At 43.2% G+C, this 19,550-nt stretch overlaps 2 protein-coding genes across 3 annotated transcripts; both read right to left on the reverse strand.

The window, feature by feature from the left end:
* Positions 1-158: 158 nt before the first annotated feature.
* On the reverse strand, positions 159-13,850 carry carm1 (coactivator-associated arginine methyltransferase 1). Of its 2 annotated transcripts, none has more exons than XM_013135868.3 (16): positions 13,652-13,850; positions 5,673-5,795; positions 5,264-5,370; positions 5,006-5,110; positions 4,771-4,881; positions 4,462-4,639; positions 4,155-4,245; positions 3,954-4,035; positions 3,174-3,259; positions 2,840-2,929; positions 2,438-2,575; positions 1,830-1,919; positions 1,592-1,704; positions 1,135-1,212; positions 909-977; positions 159-770 (listed from the first exon to the last, which is right to left on the reverse strand). In XM_013135868.3, the coding sequence occupies exons 1-16, from the start codon at positions 13,791-13,793 to the stop codon at positions 610-612; spliced, it is 1,764 nt and encodes a 587-aa protein (XP_012991322.1). In that variant the 5' UTR covers positions 13,794-13,850; the 3' UTR covers positions 159-609. The 2 variants fall into 2 exon arrangements, with proteins under 2 accessions (XP_012991322.1, XP_012991321.1); XM_013135867.3 differs by having other exon boundaries at positions 5,673-5,798.
* A 1,150-nt stretch (positions 13,851-15,000) lies between these two features.
* si:dkey-204f11.64 (GGL domain-containing protein) lies at positions 15,001-18,606 on the reverse strand. Its single transcript, XM_010874330.4, has 3 exons — positions 18,405-18,606; positions 16,461-16,587; positions 15,001-16,200 (listed from the first exon to the last, which is right to left on the reverse strand). The coding sequence occupies exons 1-2, from the start codon at positions 18,495-18,497 to the stop codon at positions 16,462-16,464; spliced, it is 219 nt and encodes a 72-aa protein (XP_010872632.1). The 5' UTR covers positions 18,498-18,606; the 3' UTR covers positions 15,001-16,200; position 16,461.
* Between the last annotated feature and the right edge of the window lie 944 nt (positions 18,607-19,550).

The raw sequence follows: 19,550 nt of genomic DNA on the forward strand, positions 1-19,550 counted from the left end.
GTAGTGGGGTAAATACGACATCACGCAGCACTGGAGACCAAAGGTTCAAAGTGGAGGAGAGGAGGGAGAGAACCCAGATCAAGGAGATGATCCCTGCTGTCCAGTCGTGCAATGAGTTCTTCTTTGAAACAAGAGTCTCTGTGTTTAATGTGTGTGTGTGTGTGTGTGTGTGTGTGTGTAGGTGTACATGTATGCATATGCAAAGCATTAAAAGGTCCAGTCAAACAAAGTTCAAGTCAGTTCTATACTCCGTTCATGAAGAAAAAAAAGTCCATTTTTTTGTGCTCATCGGCCCATCAATGTGGTTAAAACGTGGCGACGCTGCCACCCTCTGGCTGGACTGGGGATAGCGTAGCAGCTGCTGCACAGCGATGAAGACGGAGGGAAGTGTCTGTGGTGGCTGGGAGGGACGGATACGACAGAATAACACCAGTGAGAGAGACTGACAGTAGAAGAGAGAAGAAAGATGTGCTGAAGGTACGACACGACACCTCTGGTTTTGGTATTCAGGTTTTGGCTGTGGTCGGTAGGGGAGGGACTAGTAGAGGTCATGCAGGGCGTTGTGTGTGTGTGTGTGTGTGTGTGTAGGGGGGGGGGGTTTACAGGGTCTTAACTCCCATAATGCATGGTGTTGCTGGGGATGGCCATGGGAGAGGCCATGGAAATGGCGGGCCCGCCCATGGTGAACTGGTTGGTGACGGGATAGTGCTGCTGCTGCTGCTGGAGAGAGCCACCGCTTCCGCTGGGACCAGACTGACCTGTGGACGCTCCTGGGGAGGTAGGGGGAGGCGAAAGAAAGGGGCAGGGAGTGTTATCACCCGTCCTTGATTGGTTGTCGTTGAAGAGCTTGAGAATCCAAGCCCTGTATTTTTAGAGTAATGACGGCTGGACGGAGAGCACAGACGTACCCTGGACGATTCCTGTGCTCATGATGGAGCCCATCCTGGAGTGAGTGTGATTCACTATCCCTGTGTTTACTAAGGGAGGTAGAGGAAACACCGTGAGACCAGTTGTATTAACGCACGCACACAGACACACACACACACACAGACAGACAGACACACACACACACACAAACAGTCAGGTCAGTAGGAGTGGATGTTCTGGTCGGTCCATCAGACTGTAGTTTCCTACCGAGGGGGATGAGGTTGTTGTGGGACACCGTTGACCCGCTGCCCATCACCGTACTCAGGTCATAGGCTGTAGGCATCCCTGAGAGACAGATGGGGAGGAGAAGGAATGAGAAATTGGTGCCGGGGGTGGGGGGGTGAGCGAGCGAGACAGGAGAAAAGCACAGGAGAGACAAGCGTAAGAAGCCTTTCACAAACACAGGTTCTCCCCTCAGAGAGAGCATGCATCCCATCTGTCTGTCGCTTTCAGCCTGGACTTCGGGTAAGACTAGCATGTGGTTGCGACAATGCGAGGACGTCTTTCGCTTGATGTGTCTGCCACTTCAGTCATGGGACAGACTGTTCCTGCACTGTCCCTGTGTGTGTGTGCGTGTCTGTGTGCATCTGCCTGACACAGCATTGTTTCTCCATGCAGTGTGAGGGGACGTCCTGCTGTGTGTCCTCTATGTGTGTGTATTTACCTGACACAGCCATGCCCTGGCTCATGCTGTAGGCCCCCCCAGTGTTCCACATGGTCTCAGAGGGGGAGGTGTAGTGCGACCCCGGAGGGGGGGTGGGGGTGCTGCCTGTGTACCTACAAAAACACACACACAAACACACACACATACATACAACAACATACGCGCCATGAGAGGGAGCTCCCCTCCCCTCCACCCCCCCCCTTCCAAACGGCGTAGGCCGTGGAACAGACGGGCTCACCTGAAAAAGGGGTTCTTCAAGTCCAGGAGGTTGCTGGACTTGGAGCCGGTCTGGTCCACTTGGGCCACGATGCTGATGTCGTAGCTTTGTCTGTGGGGAGGGAGGAGAGCAGGGGTGGTACACTGAGAGATACACGCCCAGCCAGCCAATGGACCTTCACAACACATGTACACAGTACACCACACAAACAGCGCTCGTTAGTCAGGTCAGGCTGGTTTTTCCTTCAGCTAATCTGGGTGTGTTCATCTGACACACCCCGTTCCTTTTCTCCTACCTGTCCGCGGCAGGCCCATACCGCATTTTGCATTCTTGTTTCCTTCTCTCTTTCTTTTGCACAGTGGCTTCAGAAACACGTGTGTTGAAAGCCCTTTGACTTTCTCCAGACGTGTGTTATAGACTACATTCAGTGGCAAAGCGATTGTTTTTAAAAATATTTTTATTTGTGGCAATTAAAGGAAAATAAAAGCCTGAGATCTAAGAGTCATAAGTATTCAGACCCATTGGTGAGTCCCTTGTATCTGTGATATTTTTTATCTGACAACCACAAAGACTTTGCAGCATGACCCACATGACAGCCGCCACCCCCCCCCCCCCGACCCGACCCTCACCTCTTGTTGGCGATGAGCAGTGCGGTGCCGGACAGTGTGTCTCCGGCCTTGGTGAAGAGCGGTGACTGGAGCAGACAGCGTACCTGGTACCAATGAGTGAGCGGCTCTGTGGGGGCCGTGGAGAGCCACACCGTCACCCTGCGGGGGGGGGGGGGGGGGGGGGGTCCATTCATGGTCCATTAAGGTCATCCAACTTCACTACAACCACAGTAAGATACTCAAGCATTTACATCTTATTGTCAATGCTTTGGATATTTAACGTACTGTACTACAAGTTTACTGTATACAAAGAGAGGGAATAATGATGGTTGTGCGTTAGGATCAGGACTCCTTAATCAAGTGATAAGATTATACTGTAATTCCTGTGACCTCACACATTAACTAAGGCAGCTCAAGTCTTACATGGATCCCATGAATGCGACGTCGAACCAGAAGGCCAGACCGTGTACAAGCCCTGAGTGCATCATATGGAACTTAAAGGGAATCTCTATCCTGAAAGAGTGAGAACATCTTGGGTAAATTCATTTCCACGCACTACAAGCAGAAGGAGTTACACTTTTTTTGCTGATGTAGGACAATAAATTAGGAAGTATCCCCATTTTAGAGAAGTAGCATATCCCTACAATGAGTAGCATTTCACAAGAAAATAGGTATCTATGCATTTCAGTAGTTGACTCACTGCACTATGCCATAATAACTATTAGAAGCACACAAACAAAATACAGGCAACCAATACCTGTAAAGATCCTCTTCTTTGGCCTCCAGAAAGTTGACTGTGTATTTGACGGACTTGGCCATTAGGATACGGATATCAAACGTGTCCTGGGGAGGGTGGGGATGGAAAGGGGGAATTGTAGAAAAGTGTATCCATGTGAACATTTTACATCTGCACTGGTTAGTTAGCAGCTCTTCAAACATGCAGAACAGATCACAAAGAACACCCTGAAATTCCAGCAACCTTTGGAAGATTGCACAGCACCGTGGCATTATTTCAGAGAAACGTGTCAAATGTTTACTTGAACACATAAAAACCAACACGGCATCAAACAGAAAGTCTGTAATACATAAACAGAAAAGGAATGCCAACTCAACCATCTTTCCAAAAACGCAGATCCCCAAACTCAGACTTCATTTAGCTTATTTTCCCCCAGTGTTCTTAACACAACTGTGGCAGCTCTTACTTCCAACACAGAAACACAAACACAGGCAATTTCCTATCCTGCATCAGTTTTTGCTCATAAACATACACACACCCTGTCCATGAAATGTAACCCAATATTTCACCGTCGTTGATCGTCGGCACATAGAGCGCCTTTGTTTTCCAGGGCTAAAAGCCCCACCCGTTTACGGCACATTACCGCGTTAACCACCCCATGCACCCAATCACCCACCATTGTCATTCAGACAGTACCATCAGTGGAGACAGTGGCCGATTAACTGAAATGCTGAGGTGCAACCCACTGTCAATAGGTAGGTGTCCAAGAGCCTGACATATACAATTGAGAAGTCTACATACCACAATGGGCTGGCGGAAATACTCATCCACCGCTGCCCCCCGCAGGGCCGAGAGGTCCACACCGTGGAAAGACGGCTGATACCTGGGATAGAACATTAGAGGACTGAATGTTATCAACCACCACCCGAAAGGTTTGATATCTCCTGCTCCATTTGGTGTCGACACTCTCCTTTATTGGCCCCTCCCTCCCTCCCTCCTCACCAGAAGTTGGCCTTGGTGAACTGCTCCATGTAGAGCTGTTCGTCTGTGAAGGGGGCCAGGTGCACGTCACCGATGGTAGGAAACATTTTACCTGCCACACGCGAGGAGAAAGACTTGTTTTGAATGAATTCATTTGTCATCCCATTATAAAACTGCAAATCACGTTTAGTCGGTCAAATGTCACGTAATATTAAAATGAAAACACATTTTTTCTATCTGTGTAAAACATTGGAAGTGTCAGTGGTGTCTCCTGTTCTCTGCAGTGTTTTCTGTCCCATCTTCCTCCCTCCATTCCATAATGTCTCACCGGTTGGTTTGAGGAACTTCTTGGCATGGAGGTAGCTCTCCAGCATTCTCTCGTTGAAGAGCATGTAGCCCATGGGCTCTGAGATGATGATGTCCACTTGCTCTGGTAGCGTCACCTCCTCTACTTTCCCAGGGATCACCACCACCCGATCTCCCAAGCGGTTAGAGTTCACCAGGACCTAGGGTAAGGAGGCTACAGGATGAGGGTGCATCTCTACAGCAACCTAGCATACTGGGTGACACGTCTCACAGGCTGGAATCTAACATCTAAAATGAGATGGTTAGAATGGGAGAGTGCCTGGCTCTTTACCTCTGCGTGCTGGGCCATGGTGCTGGCCTCCACAGCATAGACCTTCCTGGCCCCAGCCTGAGCAGCAAAGAAGGACAGAATCCCAGAACCACAGCCAACATCCAACACCACCTACAGAGGGGAGAAAGAAATGGATTCAAATTCTTCACTAGTTACCAACACCAATGGAACGCCAATGGAAAGGTTCTACACGGCAAAGCACTTGATTGAAAATAAGATCCAGATGCATCAGTACCTTGTCTTTGAAGTCAGTGTGGTTCTGCAGTATGGCTCTCTGGTAGGTTCCTGTCCTAACATAGTCCTGCATCATGTTCTGCTGCTGAGAGAGGTAGCCATAGAACTGGGGGAGTGAAGGAGTGGAAGAAGAATAATATGAGTAGAGGAAGGTGAGCCGCTTCTTTTCCACTACGTGCATTGCTATTGCCACTGAGCTTACAATGACTGGAACACATTCATTCTGGCCATAAATGGTGGACCGTGTTGGTCAGTGTACCTGGAAGTACTGTACGGCAGAGGACTCCTCGGTCCTGTCACTGAAGACCGAACGCTCCCCACTGTGTCCGCGGCAGTTCTTCAGGAGGTTATGGAACGATGAGAAGTCTGGAGAAACCGCCACAGGTTATAAGGAGGACAAACTGGACATAACTGGTCATAAGCCAGTCATAAAGAGGAAAATTCAAGGGACTGTTTGACACTAACAGTCACTAAGGATGCCCGGGAGCAAGACAAGTATGAGAAATAGATGTGAGAGAGGCAGCAACACTCGTAAACAATTCGATTCCACTTGGTGGAGTATGTGTACTGGGATAGGGAGTTAAAGGCACAGACACGGGACAAGGTCAGGACCATGTCGGGACAAGGACTGAGGCCTGAGTGGTGGTTTACTGGTGGAGGTCACCTACCTGCAGGTGAGGAGAACTGCAGCAGGACGCTGTTGCAGCCCAGCGTGATGATGAACGACTGTTTCCCCACGCGACTGCACTCCGTCTCCCGGGAGACTGAGCACTTAAACACACATGTCTCCTCTGCTGTGGGAAGAGGCACACATTGGTTAGGCCATTCAGACACACACAGTACCTATACTGTACATACATCATTTTAGGATTAAAATATAATTGAAGACATATTTTAAAGGTCCCAGACTGCACGCCAGAGCACAAACCAAGCCATGACGTCCAAAGAATTCCCCACAGATCTCTGAGACAGAAATGTGTTGAGGCAAAGATCTGGGGAAGGTTATGAAAAATTGCTACGGCCTCATAAGTTTCCAGGAGCACAGAGGTCCCTATCATTGTGTACGTTTTGAACCACCAAACTCTTCCTAGAGCTGGCGGTCTGGCCAAAATAAGTAACTGAACAAGAAGCACCCAGTTAGAGCACCCAGTTAGAGCACCCAGTTAGAGCACCCAGTTAGAGCACCCAGTTAGAGCACCCAGTTAGAGCACCCAGTGGCCACAACAGTGTCAGAGTTTCTCGGAGAACCTGCCAGAAGGACAATCATCTCTGCAGCACACCATCAATCAGGCCTTGAAGGAAGAGTGGCTAAACAGAAGCCACTCCGGAGTAAAAGGCCTATGACATGCTGCATTAAGGACTTTGTGACATATTTGCAATAATGGAAAAAGGGGACAAATACTGTTTCACAGCACTATACTTGCTAATGGCTGGCCAAATAAGGTGGGTTGTGCCTCTAAAAACAATTCTGCTGAAAGAAATCAGAGCTAGATGGTCAACAAAATCCTGTTTGTTGGACCTGTGTTTACAATGTATGCAGTTCAGTTTGTTGGTTTGTCCTACTGTTACTTTTTAATCAGCATCATGATTAGGTGTCCTGTAACTGTCCAACCCACTCTCTTCCTATAACACGGGTTCACACAATGTCATGCTATGCATACGCCAAAGTCCTTTTTTGCGTGCAGTTGAGACGCAATCTCCTCCCATTAATAATAATGGTCAATAAAATCGTTTCATTGACACGCACCAACTGAAACCTATTTGACGTCACCATCATCGAGACACGGATTTCCCAAAGATTGACTAATTGTTTAAAAGCTGTAGATTAACTTTTTTCTTGAAAGAACGTCAAAGGGTAAAGGTAAAACTTTAATATCGCATTTATTCACCATTGTTCTTAATTGGAGGAGATCGCGTCTGAACTGCACGCAAAAAAGTACTTTGGCGTATGCATAGCATGAAATTGTCAAGTGTGAACCCATGTTACATGTACGCAAAGGGAAGAGAGTGGGTTGAACTGTCCCAGTGACATCCAACTGTATATCAAGTTTCAATGCACAACAGAAACGATCATTCAAAAATATTGCTGTAAAAATGCCTGTAACAAGGCCGATAAAGGGAGATGGTTAGAACGGAAATATTTGAAAGCATACTTTCTCCCTCTCAGAAATGAGCACTTAGATGCTATTCTTTTTTAAATATGTCTGTCCTCCATATACACATATATATAAAACAAACAAATCTTAATCTCAAATTGTATTTAACACCGGGTAATACCATGTCACACAGCAGATTCTTTTCTCTTTTACATAAACATGCTGCATCTGGCAAGTCTAAGAGTCAAAGTGCCTAGTCTTAATCCCATCATGACTAGATTGAAGCGCGCGCTGGCGGGCACCGGCACACGCAGTGCAAACGATCAGTCTGCACTCAGGTCAACATAGTAGCACTAGAATAGTAATGCAGTGCTTTCACATACGTAGCCAAAAAACATGTGGAGGTTATCTGATGACGACTGTGTGCAATGCTTGAATTAAGGCCAATGAGAAGTCACTACCTGTAAGTCACTCTGGATAAGGGCGTCTGCAAAATTACTAATATGTACAATGTAAAACAAATATGTAAGTTACACAGATCAGAAGTCCCGCCTCCTCGGGTGATACAAGCAAGGTACAACCATGATTCTCTGATCCAATATTTCTAATCTTTATCATCTATCCTCTGCAGGCCCATGCAGTGGCCATCATGAACCGTCCATTAGTCGAACACCAATAGGACTATGCTCCACTTCAAGCCAGCTCCAAACTGTAAAGTAAATTTTACTGCATTTTACTGTATGAACTCTGCTCATGTCCCTGTATGTGCTATACTGAAATTGTAAATTTATGCTAGGGGTATGCCAAGTACTTGGACAAAACAAAATATGTAGAATGTTCTACATATTATAATGGTAAAACTATTTTGTTTTCATTTCTGTGATGTTGAGAGAAAGAAAAGTCAGCTGCAGCACCCATCTCTGTTAGTCTAATAACTCAATTGGTTAGTTTTGAATATCTGTAAAGAAAGGGGTGGGGTATATGTTGAGCCTGCTGCCACAAATGGGTTAGAAAAAGATGATGTGCTCTGCTTTCGTTTCAATTGATGGTGACTACCAATACAAGCAAACTAAGCCTTCCATGAAGCTCTAGGCATGGAGACTGTAACATTAGGTCTACACAGGATTCAGACTGTAACAAATGTAACTGTAACATTAGGTCTAAACAAGATCCAGACTGTAACAAATGTAACTGTAACATTAGGTCTAAACAAGATGGAGACTGTAACAAATGTAACTGTAACATTAGGTGTACACAGGATCCAGACTGTAACATTAGGTCTACACAGGATCCAGACTGTAACAAATGTAACTGTAACATTAGGTCTAAACAAGATCCAGCAGTTAATTGACTGAGAAATGCAGGACGCTGCAGCTACACCCATCAAAATGTCTGTACAACATAGGTCTTCTGTACTTCAAACTCAAAGTTGAACTTATGTGATGCATGAGCACCTTGAGAGAACACATCGGAACCTGGACAGCAGAAGCTGAAGAAGACCCAGCACAGTACGTTTGCCTTAAACAAGTGTCCCATTTCTGCCTTTAAGAGAGTATATTTCAGCTTACACTTCATGGCATAAGATGTTCTTGGAAATGAAAAACATTGGTCCCTCCAACCACAGGCTACTTTTGCACGTGAAATTTGTTTATAGTCCAGCAGCGCCTAAATGCATTCTCTATATTACTGAGGTGTCAGAGTTAGCGAATCCTACATTTCTTCACAATTTAAACTTTGAGAAAAATGCATTCCGTCAATCTCCAATTATTTCAATGGTGATGTTGTCTATGTACAGCAGGAACTACATGAGCTATAGTTAACACTGTTTAAGACAGATTTGTTAAGCACATCAAGGACTTCTGGGTAAAAACAAATGTAATTTGTTTTAAATACAGGATTGTGCAAGATGAGAAAACACGTTTTCAACACTTGGAATGCACGTTGTTTAAATCTGGTTATTCATAATTAGTTGCAGCTCTAGATGATTGCTCTCAAAAACAGCATCTCTGTTTCTGGCATCCCTTTCAAAAAAGGCAATTGGCACAGAGGTGTACTTGTACATCTGGAGAAACCTTAGATGCAACCAAGTTCAATGAACTGTGGCCCTTGGATTAACATACATACTTTCGAGTGGGAAAAATACAATTTAAATCAGAGCAATTGCAGAAGTTGTAATTGTATTAGTATAAAGAATACTTCTAAAATTGTTTTTAGCATAAAATAAAGTTCCTTCAAAGAGACTTTTTCTTGTCTCTTTATGGATGGTGCCTGTAATGTTGGAGGTGACTGTTTTTACTCTTGCTGATATCCCATTATATTCTATGCTCAACACACAAGACCAGTTGGTGTTGGATAACAGCTTTCCTTAAATAAATACAAAAATCATTGTAACACTGCAATTTGTGTATCCTCAGGTTCTCTTAGTCTTACGGCCCATTTTGTATGAAGATCTGACATCATTCAGTGTGAAAAATATGCAATAAATGGAGAAGCAACACAGATGTATATAGTTTAATTGCACTGTATACATCTTCCTGGTCCATGTTGCAATCATGTCTCAATTGGCCCTATGCAGTCAAGCCCACATGTTGCTAGATTGAAGTGCTGTTTTAAGCAGCTAGTTTGTTGAATTAGATTGTTATTATTTGCCGATTTGTTAATAACTAATTATATCACCTGCTTCACACCTAGTGACAATTTGGAATGTGGTCTTCTCAATCTTCTCCCCCAAAACATCTTCACCTTAAATCTGTCAAACCTCGACTACAGCAACGGTTTATTAGCCTGAAAATAAAAAAGGCTATTTTATCAATGCATGTAATTTAACACGTTCCCATTCGCTTAGTCACCAGGGCCCTTGTTAAAATACAATCACTGATAATCAGCTTGACCTTAAAATCCAAATTCTTAACCTTTGAAGCAAAAGATTTTATTCTATTCAAAAAGTAATTTTTCTCAAAAACATGCAAATTATTGGCACCTGTGGATTTAATACTTTGTACAACCTCCCCATGCCAAGACAACAGCACTCACGATGCTAGATTATTTTGTGTAAATCAAGTTTCTGTGCACATGTATATCGTTTGATTTCCCCATGATCAACAAACTCAATCCTGCATAGTACATGCCTGCGTAAATTCAAATGCTATGGGAATTATTATGCAAACTAAGATAAGTCCAGGTGGGGGTTGGTCTCTGCCAGGGCTGCGCTTTGTCACAAATCCTGTTTGTAACTTTTATGGACAGGATATCTAGGCGTAGTCGAGGTGGGGAGGGGTTGCAGTTTGGTGTCCTGGAGATCTCATTGCTGCTTTTTGCAGATGATGTGGTCCTGATGGCATCATCGGTCTGTGACCTTCAGCACTCACTGGACCAGTTCGCAGCCGAGTGCGAAGCGGTTGGGATGAGGATTAGCACCTCTAAATCTGAGGCCATGGTTCTCAGCAAGAAACCGATTGAGTGCCTCCTCCGGGTAGGGAATGAGGCGTTACCCCAAGTAAAGGAGTTCAAGTATCTCTGGGTCTTGTTCGCGAGTGAGGGCACAATGGAGCGGGAGATTGGCCGGAGAATCGGAGCAGCGGTATTGCATTCGCTTTACCGCACTGTTGTGATGAAAAGAGAGCTGAGCCGGAAGGCAAAGCTCTCGATATACCGGTCAATTTTCATTCCTACCCTCACCTATGGTCATGAAGGCTGGGTCATGACCAAAAGAACAAGATCGCGAGTACAAGCGGCTGAAATGGGTTTTCTCAGAAGGGTGGCTGGATTCTCCCTTAGGGATAGGGTGAGAAGCTCAGCCATCCGTGAGGAACTCGGAGTAGAGCCGCTGCTCCTTTGCATCGAAAGGAGCCAGTTGAGGTGGTTTGGGCATCTGGTATGATGCCCCCAGGACGTCTCCCTAGGGAGGTGTTCCAGGCACATCCAGCAGGGAGGAGACCTCGGGGAAGGCCCAGGACAAGGTGGAGAGATTATATTTCGACACTGGCCTGGGAATGCCTCGGGATCCCCCATTCAGAGCTGGCAAATGTGGCTCGGGAAAGGGAAGTTTGGGGTCCCCAGCTGGAGCTGCTGCCCCCGCGACCCGATACGGATAAGCGGATGAAGATGAGATGAGAGATGACTAAGATAAGTCGACCTATTGGTCTGTTTTCCCTCGTAACGTAAATAAAGCCTAAGTGTTCTAGAATGTTTGATGAGGTGGTAGCACACACAGCAAGGGTTTGGAGACAATCCACCCACAATCCACCCAATCTCTTCAGATTCATCAGAGTCATTGACCCTTACTTGTCCAACCTCCTCTTCAGCTCAACCACAGGTTTGAAATAGGGTTTTGATCAGGGGACAGAGACGGTCATAGCAAAAGCTTAATTCTTGGATCACCCATTTTGTGAGTATCTGAAAGAATGCTTTGGACCATTGAATAATTGAACCTAAATGGAAGGTCATATTTGCCTTACATTAAGTGTATGATCAAACTGATGAACAGTAATAACATTTTTATACATACTTATTTGGTCATGTTTACAAATGGGATCCAATAATTCTGGATTGCACTGTCATTGACACCAGATTCACAAATGCCAATTTATTGAAAATGTACTTTTAAAATTTTAATTAATTGGTACTAGTGAGTCTGGCACCTCAGTCCACTCATCAACATCTGCTATTCCAATAGAACCCTGCACTCAAGTAAATACCTCACACTAGTAATTTCTAAAGCCAACAATTCATTTATTTAGTTTTATTTCATTTTTATTTCCATTTTGCAAAGAGATTCTATGAAACCTAGTCCTGATTTGTTGTCAGTTATTCCCAAAGTAATGTACACAAACACCTGACTGTATCTCTTACCAACAGTTCTGTAATGTCAATTTTCGAACAAGATAATGTCAGGCACCATAGTTATAGACACTAGTCAAAACTAAAGAGCCTAGCTAATTGTTGGGAAGATAAAATGGGGGAAAGAAACTCTATAGCACTGTCGAGCACAAGCGGGAAACTATAATTGTCAATAGATTGAAATGGCATGGTATGTTTTATTTAAACATTTTAGTGAATATAATATAGAAATAAATTGGATGTGTGGCAAAACGTTAAGGTTATTTTTTCCCTAGTGAAACAACCAGAAAATGTGGTCAGAGTAGCAAATTAATCTGGATTTCCTGCCTGCCTGGTATGGAAACGTTTATCCTTCATCATCTGAAAGTTGGGAGGAGGAAACTGATGTTGGGCCTTTGGACTTGACCAAGCAATCACACACACACACACACACACACACACACACACACACATCACAAAACATTAATGAGACACTGTAAAACCAACCCAAAAAACACACACACAATCTCTCTCCAGAGCCGAAGCTAGTCCGAGTCTCAAAATCATGGACATTAGGGCTTCTTGAAAGGGCCATCCCATCTGCGCCTCGTAACATAACAAAAGCGGCAAACCCCGAGCGGGAGCCCACCAGCGAACCAAAGGGAGAGGAGAGGTGGGGGGGGGCTATTGTTCTGGGGGGAACAAAGATGAATTACTAAAACGAGCCTGGGTTGCTACCCGAAACACAATGACTGTTATTTCGTCAGTACTGTGGAACTATTTCGTTTCTTGTCCATGACTTACTTACTATAACTAGATGTAGATGAGACAACCACAAAGGAGCACGCGCAAGCCATCGTTTGGTTTTACCTTGCTTACACTGCTGCTAGCATAACCTGTGCGCGAAGACCGTCCAAACTAAACATTTCACATGTCTTTATCAAATGGTCCATTTTTATCTGGCTTCATCACAATCAAGCTAAATAGCGGGAAAAATAGTTCATGGTACACAACGATGCTGTTACTTTATATACTACCAATGACATGAAGGACAAATAATTGCGTAGCGTAGAGAGCTATGCCTGGTGGTAGATTATTGGGACAAATGAAAGACCACGCTTAGTGTAGGTTATATGCATCAGTGTAGCGAGCATGCTAGTACGCTGAGCAGCGGGACAAGAGGGAGTATCATTAAAATGCAATCTTGCGCTTAATTGTTAGCTAGTATGTTGACCATTGGTAAACACTATAGCTCATATTCTTGGTCTCAAATAGCTAGCTCAGCTGTCCATGACGAAACGTCTCGGTGTGAGATAAAACAAACTACAAGCTACTTTGCATGAAATAAAGACTTTCTGAGAAGTTTCACCAAGACCAACATTAAGGACAAAATACGTTCCACAAGTCACTAAATGTACGCAGTAAAAGCTTACTGGCCAGTTATAACACCGCTAGCTAAGCTTCTGCCAGAGGCAACACACAGAATGAACTGCAGCGGCGCTGGTCAAGTAACGTTAGCTAGCATAATACTCTAGCTAAGTGAGAGAGAAAAACAGTACCCCCAGTCCGTTACGTTAACAGTATCCCCACACACGTGCAATATCAGCAGTGTAGCATAATGTAGCTAGTTAGCATATAATAGCACTGGTACGCTAGTTAGCATTTAGCTCGGGTTAGTTAGCTAATTTGTTAGCCAGGCCGGACGGTGGTAGAACTGTCTCTGGTCCACTCACCGTTGGATAGGTTAATCAGGGCCGCGTCCTGGGTGGCTTTCACCTCCAGTCGTAGAGGCTGCTGCTCAGAGTGACGCTGTATTTCTCCATTGGCGTCTCCGATGGATAGGAGTCGCACGCCGGGGAACACCGACACCGCCATCTTCGATCTGGAGGAAGAGACAGCTCGTGAAGTGGGGCTCTGGTGATGGGGCTCACATCCAGCTTTGGACACGCAGGGAAAAATTGTAAACGCAGCTCTACCGACACCCTGTGGCCGAGAATTGCTTGACTTTTGATGTAACTGCACTACACTCGCTGGAGTCTGGACAGACAGAAATACATTGAATTGTCTTCCCAAAGATTGTCAATGTCAGACTACTTCTTTTCGGTATCCTTGTATGCCATTTTACGATAAATGGTGTAGGCTATGTGGAAGCACTGGAGCAGGCTGTCTGGCACACCAAGCCAGCTAGCTGCAGACAGTGAACAGCGCGACTCACTCAGGTGATAGATGTTGGTGCGCGAGGTAACTCAATTCTGATTCTTATTAAGTACGGATAACAGCTAGCTAATGGCTTTTTCGTGTGTTTCATGTCTCATATCAGCTGAGTTCAATGAAGCTACAGCAGCCGAGATAATACCTGGAATATGTTCCAAGAGGCGGATCAATTGCGTTTTATAGTATTTAAATTAATAGTGTTCTACAGTTTTTCCGTTAAATGTTTAGCATTTTAGATTATTTCATTTAATATGAATACATCCTATTAGCGTCTGTAAATGTTTATGGGGTTGCAAACTCCAAGCAATAACTGTGAAAAGGATATGAGAACTGCTTTTGGTACTCAAAAATGGAGGGACCAGACCAGGCCTCAGTCTGCACTTCAATACCATTCAATACCATTCATTGTATAATTTCAAATCCAAGGTGCTGGCATACACAGCCATAAGTTAGAATTGTGTTACTGTTCAAATACTTATTGAGTTCACTGTATAAACCCGATGTTTCTTTAGATTAGTTGATTAATTCGTTGGCAAAAGGGACCTACAGTTTCCTGTACAACTGGAGTTGCATTCTTGATACGTGGTGTGTTCAGGCCAGTCAGCCTATGGGTGTCATAAAAAGGATACTCAAGGATATATTTAAGTTGATATAATACATTTATTAAATTATTCTGTAAATACATGTCAAGGTACCATTCTAAGACAAATACAGTCCATGTTTGTGTTAAGGCACAAGAGGTTGACAGTGTTTTCCACACAAGAATCTTTCCACCATAGCATTTGTCCTCTGCTTTCCCCGTTCATGACTGACACTAGTTATCTAGCAAGCAATCTGTAGTTCTCCAAAAAAATCTCTCTTCAGCTTATAAAAAAAAAAAAATGAAGTGAAAATGTTCTTTCCAGCATAGCCACTGCTATAAAAATGTGGCAGGCAAGTGACAATCTATCCAGTCCTTGTTGATCTGGGTATTGGGGAAATTCAAGTGCTATTCTCCAATTCTGAGCAATACTTAACATGTCAATATGAAGACAGCACAGATTAATTCTCTGGTGTAGTGTTTCTGAATAATGAAGTGGGAACATAGATGCAGTTTTAGGCCTCAACTGGTTTGGTGTTTAATTCTAGCATTTACACTACATAGGTTTGGCACATACTAAGGCACAATAGTTTGATACAGTACACAAAACGTAAAGGGCAAAGGAGTTGGGGTAGAAAACCCTAAATTACAAAGAATTTTAAATGTTTGCTTCCCTAAATTTAGAGACACCAGTGGAGTAAGAGGTTCTTGCCACTGAGTGTCTTGAGGTAAGCCATGTTTAGAGATCTTCAGCAATTATACAATTATGCCAGTGTCTATAGTGTCATTACAGTAACAGAAACCGTATATATATATTTATTATGATCTTAGGATATTATTATTCTGTTTTTGTTTAAGCAACCCCACGAAACCAGCATTGAAACAGATATTTTGCTTTACCTGAGTTTAAGATCTCTGATACATGCCAACACCCAAAATGCACATTTAAACCTCTAAGATCAATACATGTTGCTTTTAAATCTAATTTACAGTGGTTTAATAACTGTCAAATGAGGATCTTTATAGTGAACTCAAGTGTTTCAGTGAAAGGGCTCAGTTCTCGAGACGCTCATGCAATCACACTGTATAGCATAAAATCATATGGCACTATTAAATACTTCACAATTTCATCCTGACAAAAATCAAGGTGACAGTGTTTGGACGGGTTTGCGTGAAACATGCATTGTGTTTGCAACAAACAGAGCACCAGTGTCACTTGATCAACCACTTTAAAAGACTCACTATTAACACAGTGTTAAACCTTTTTACAGGCGAATTTCACATAGAGTAAAGGAAGTCGAAAATAGGGACCACAGGGAGATTGACTAATCCTTGTGTGTTTGTGTGTGTGTGTATGTCTGGTATGTTCTTAAGGTCTTCTGCACTTTCTGGAGAAGGGTGTAGGGGATGCCGAGGGACTGGTAGAAAGGCAAGGCATCCTTTAGGAATGTTTAGAAGTGTTTTCTGTTCCTCCATTATTACCATCACCTGCAAAGAGAAAGCACAAGATCCCGTCAGATTACAGAATTTGAATGGATTTTGGCTGCTATGGGTTACATTCTCAGCCACAACCAGAGCCATAAACTGAATGATTAGCAAACAAAGAGAGAAGAGGAGAAAAAGTGGCTGGGGCAGAGAGGAAGGTAACACAAAAATGCTGGTGGAAAGAGAGGGTTAGTGACAGTGAGAGAATGAAACAAAGAGTCAGTTGTAGTCTACCGTAATTCATTATCCAATTGTCGTCTCACCTCAGAAGAGGGCACATGATTTGGGGGGTCGGAAGGGGTTATCACTGGAGGGCACACCCATGAGAAGAGGGTCTTTATGGGCGTTCTGCAGGCAGAATGTCTTCAGGTCCGATGCTGCCTGTGACACCTGAGAGTGGGAAGAGACACGGTCAGAACTGCCATTTTACTGCCATTTAATTCCCTGTCAGATATAACGCTGTTGTAAAGATGACATAAAGTTATGGAAATTATTTTTGGCAAAGTTATCCAGAACAATATTAAATTAAAATAAATAATACTAATATTTTGATCTTCTATTTGCTTTAGCTCAGTCTTTCCAGAAAGACTTGGTCCACAAAGTAGCATATCAGTGACATTCATTCTAATGGGCCTGCAGTCATATGGTCCAAGCTCACACTAAGAGAGAACATGTGCAATTAGCTGTTTCCTGACCATATAGCACTCAGCAATTACTAAATTACTTTACTTACAGGTGAAGTCTATGACTGTCATCATAACACTGTTATAACCAATGTGTGGAAATGGCGAACTACACACAGTTCAACTATTATTTTACCAGGTAAATATGCTAACAGATTCTTATTAGCAGCAATGGCCTAGTAGCATTTTAGGTTAATGGACTTGCTCAGGTAAAGAATGACACTTTCCAGCGTTGTCAGCTCAGAACTAGTAACCTCTTGTTTGAAGTCAGTCCCTTCTTAAAATATTATTTTATAGGAGAGCCTTTACTGATTTTAGCTGACTTTATGTTTTATTTTAACTGTATTCTAATTTCTTAAGTAGTGTTCTTGCTTTTATTATGTATCTTGTTATTTGCTTTATGTGTATTTTATTGCCTTTGCACTGTGAAGCACTTTGTAACATTATTTAGAAAAATACTCTATAAATAAAGATTAATATTATTAAGTCCCAACTGTCTAGACCACTGGGCTACTCTGCCTCCCATAAATTTCGCCGTAGCTTAGCCTAATTTGATGCTTTATTAGACAGGGAAGTAGTAGGCTACATGTGCATTGGAGGCTGTAGGTTAGACTGCTGGACCAACCTAGACCCACAAATTAAGTACATTTTATTTGGTTACCTTTAGTTGAACTTTTTTTTACTTAGCTTAGTAAACTAACTTCTTAACGCGGTTTGCCAGACAAAGTCTATAACATAGTTTCCAATAATACACAATGGCTATTTAAGACCGAGTCACAAATGCAATAAATTGATGATAACATGGCATAATAAATAAGGTTTAAGAAGATCTAAAATGTCCCTGCATCCTCATATGCTCTTCAAAGCAGAGCATGCTTGAGTGCTCTAGGGTGTTTTAGGTTCTGCAGACTGGTCGGGCTTTTTTCCTCTAAAACGAGTAACGTCCAACAATCGCACTACTGTCACACGGCTACAATCAACAAAGGCTACCACTGTGCTGCACTATTGCTGAAACTAGCCTACCATCTGTTTGCTTTCTATGCGCTATACAGTATACAGCTAGAAATTGTCATATATCCCATTCATGTATTAGAGCATATTCAACAGCGCACCTTTAACATTAAAATACAAATTTAAATAAAACTAAAATATAGCGAAAGTGAGTAGCTAAGCTCTAGCCTCAACTTTTCGTGAACCAATGAATACATCAAGCCTAGAACAGCATTCATTTTATTATTTGTGTAACAAGTACTAAATTGGCATTCGTGACAAACATTAGATAAAAGGCGCCGCTCAAATGAGTATGCAAGTCGCCAGCCTTGAGTTTTTGGACAGTGCGGGCCTAGTTTACACAGTATGCAAACACATAGTAGAATTACAAAGTAATGGCATTTGTTAGAAATTGCCAGGAAATAGTAACTTTTACGGAAATATGGAATTTCACAGTTACAAAAGGGCTATGTTGAAATCAGTCACACCCCACGAAGAACAGTTTATCAGTACATTTGAATTTAATTTCTTTACCTTGATCCTGCGAACACTCGCCTCAAGCCTCAGTTGTTTTACCGCTTTCTGTGCGATGACCAAGTTGCTGCTGTTTGCGCTGTTATTCGACATTTCTGCAAGGTCTGTCCACCAGCCAAGTGAAAGTGACCGGCTATCACCACAACAAGGAATTTTCAGTGGGCGAGTGGGCCAATGTCTGCGACTCAAGTGCTCCCCCTCTCTGAGAAAACACACTTTTTAGCCTCTTCTCAAATTTGCCTAGCGACTGAAACGCTAACACATTGTTGGATAAACATTTCAGACTGCTTCCTTCGCATGCGTTTTGGTGTCAAAAACGGAGTGTGTTATAAAAAACAAGTAATCAGCAATTGTAAAATCTCTCTCTCTTCCACACACACGCACACATATATATAATATATACACACACACACACACACATAAATGTATGTGTTCTCTGGAAAAAAAATAAGAGACCACTTAGAGTATTTCTTTGTAGAAAATAACAACTGGTCAAAATAACCAAAAACAATATGCATTGTTTTCAAAACAAATTCATATTCATTATTCAACTACAAAATACCAATGTTTTAAGTGTTCAGAAATCAATTTTTGATGGAATAACCCAGATTTGTAATCACAGCTTTCATGCGTCTTGGCATGCTCTTCACCAGTCTGTCACATTGCTGTTTGTTGACTTTATGCCATTCCTGGTACAAAAACTTAAGTAGCTCGGCTTTGTTTGATTGTTTGTGACAATTCATCTTCCTCTTAATCAGATTCCTGAGGTTATCAATGGGGTTCAGGTCTGGAGATTGGACTGGCCATGACAGGGTCTTGATCTGGTGGTCCTCCATCCACACCTTGATTAACCTGGCTGTGTGGCATGGAGCATTGTCCTGCTGGAAAAAATACTTCTCAGAGTTGGGGAACATGGTCAGAGCAGAAGGAATTAGGTGTTCTTCCAGGATAACCTTGTGCTTGGCTTGATTCATGCATCCTTCACAAAGACAAATCTGCCCGATTCCAGCCTTTCTGAAATCAATTTGGTGGAGGATCATCACCGATCCTCCACCAAATTTCACAGTGGTTGCGAGACACTGTGCTTGTAGGCATTTTCAGGTCTCTGTCTAACCATTAGAAGACCAGGTGTTGGGCAAAGCTGAA

The sequence above is a fragment of the Esox lucius genome, chromosome 11, assembly GCF_011004845.1.
Source record: "Esox lucius isolate fEsoLuc1 chromosome 11, fEsoLuc1.pri, whole genome shotgun sequence".
Lineage (NCBI taxonomy): Eukaryota > Metazoa > Chordata > Actinopteri > Esociformes > Esocidae > Esox > Esox lucius.

What these genes read in the sequence shown, in the direction of transcription:
- carm1 (XM_013135867.3), bottom strand. Translation starts at nt 13,793, where the DNA reads ATGGCGGTGTCGGTGTTCCCCGGCGTGCGACTCCTATCCATCGGAGAC. An exon ending in CCATGGCCCAGCACGCAGAG is followed by an intron (nt 4,640 to 4,770) that starts GTAAAGAGCCAG and finishes TCCTTACCCTAG; the next exon opens with GTCCTGGTGAACTCTAACCG. An exon ending in CAACAACCTCATCCCCCTCG is followed by an intron (nt 978 to 1,134) that starts GTAGGAAACTAC and finishes TACCTCCCTTAG; the next exon opens with TAAACACAGGGATAGTGAAT.
- si:dkey-204f11.64 (XM_010874330.4), bottom strand. Translation starts at nt 18,497, where the DNA reads ATGTCGAATAACAGCGCAAACAGCAGCAACTTGGTCATCGCACAGAAA. An exon ending in CGAGTGTTCGCAGGATCAAG is followed by an intron (nt 16,588 to 18,404) that starts GTAAAGAAATTA and finishes TCCCACTCTCAG; the next exon opens with GTGTCACAGGCAGCATCGGA.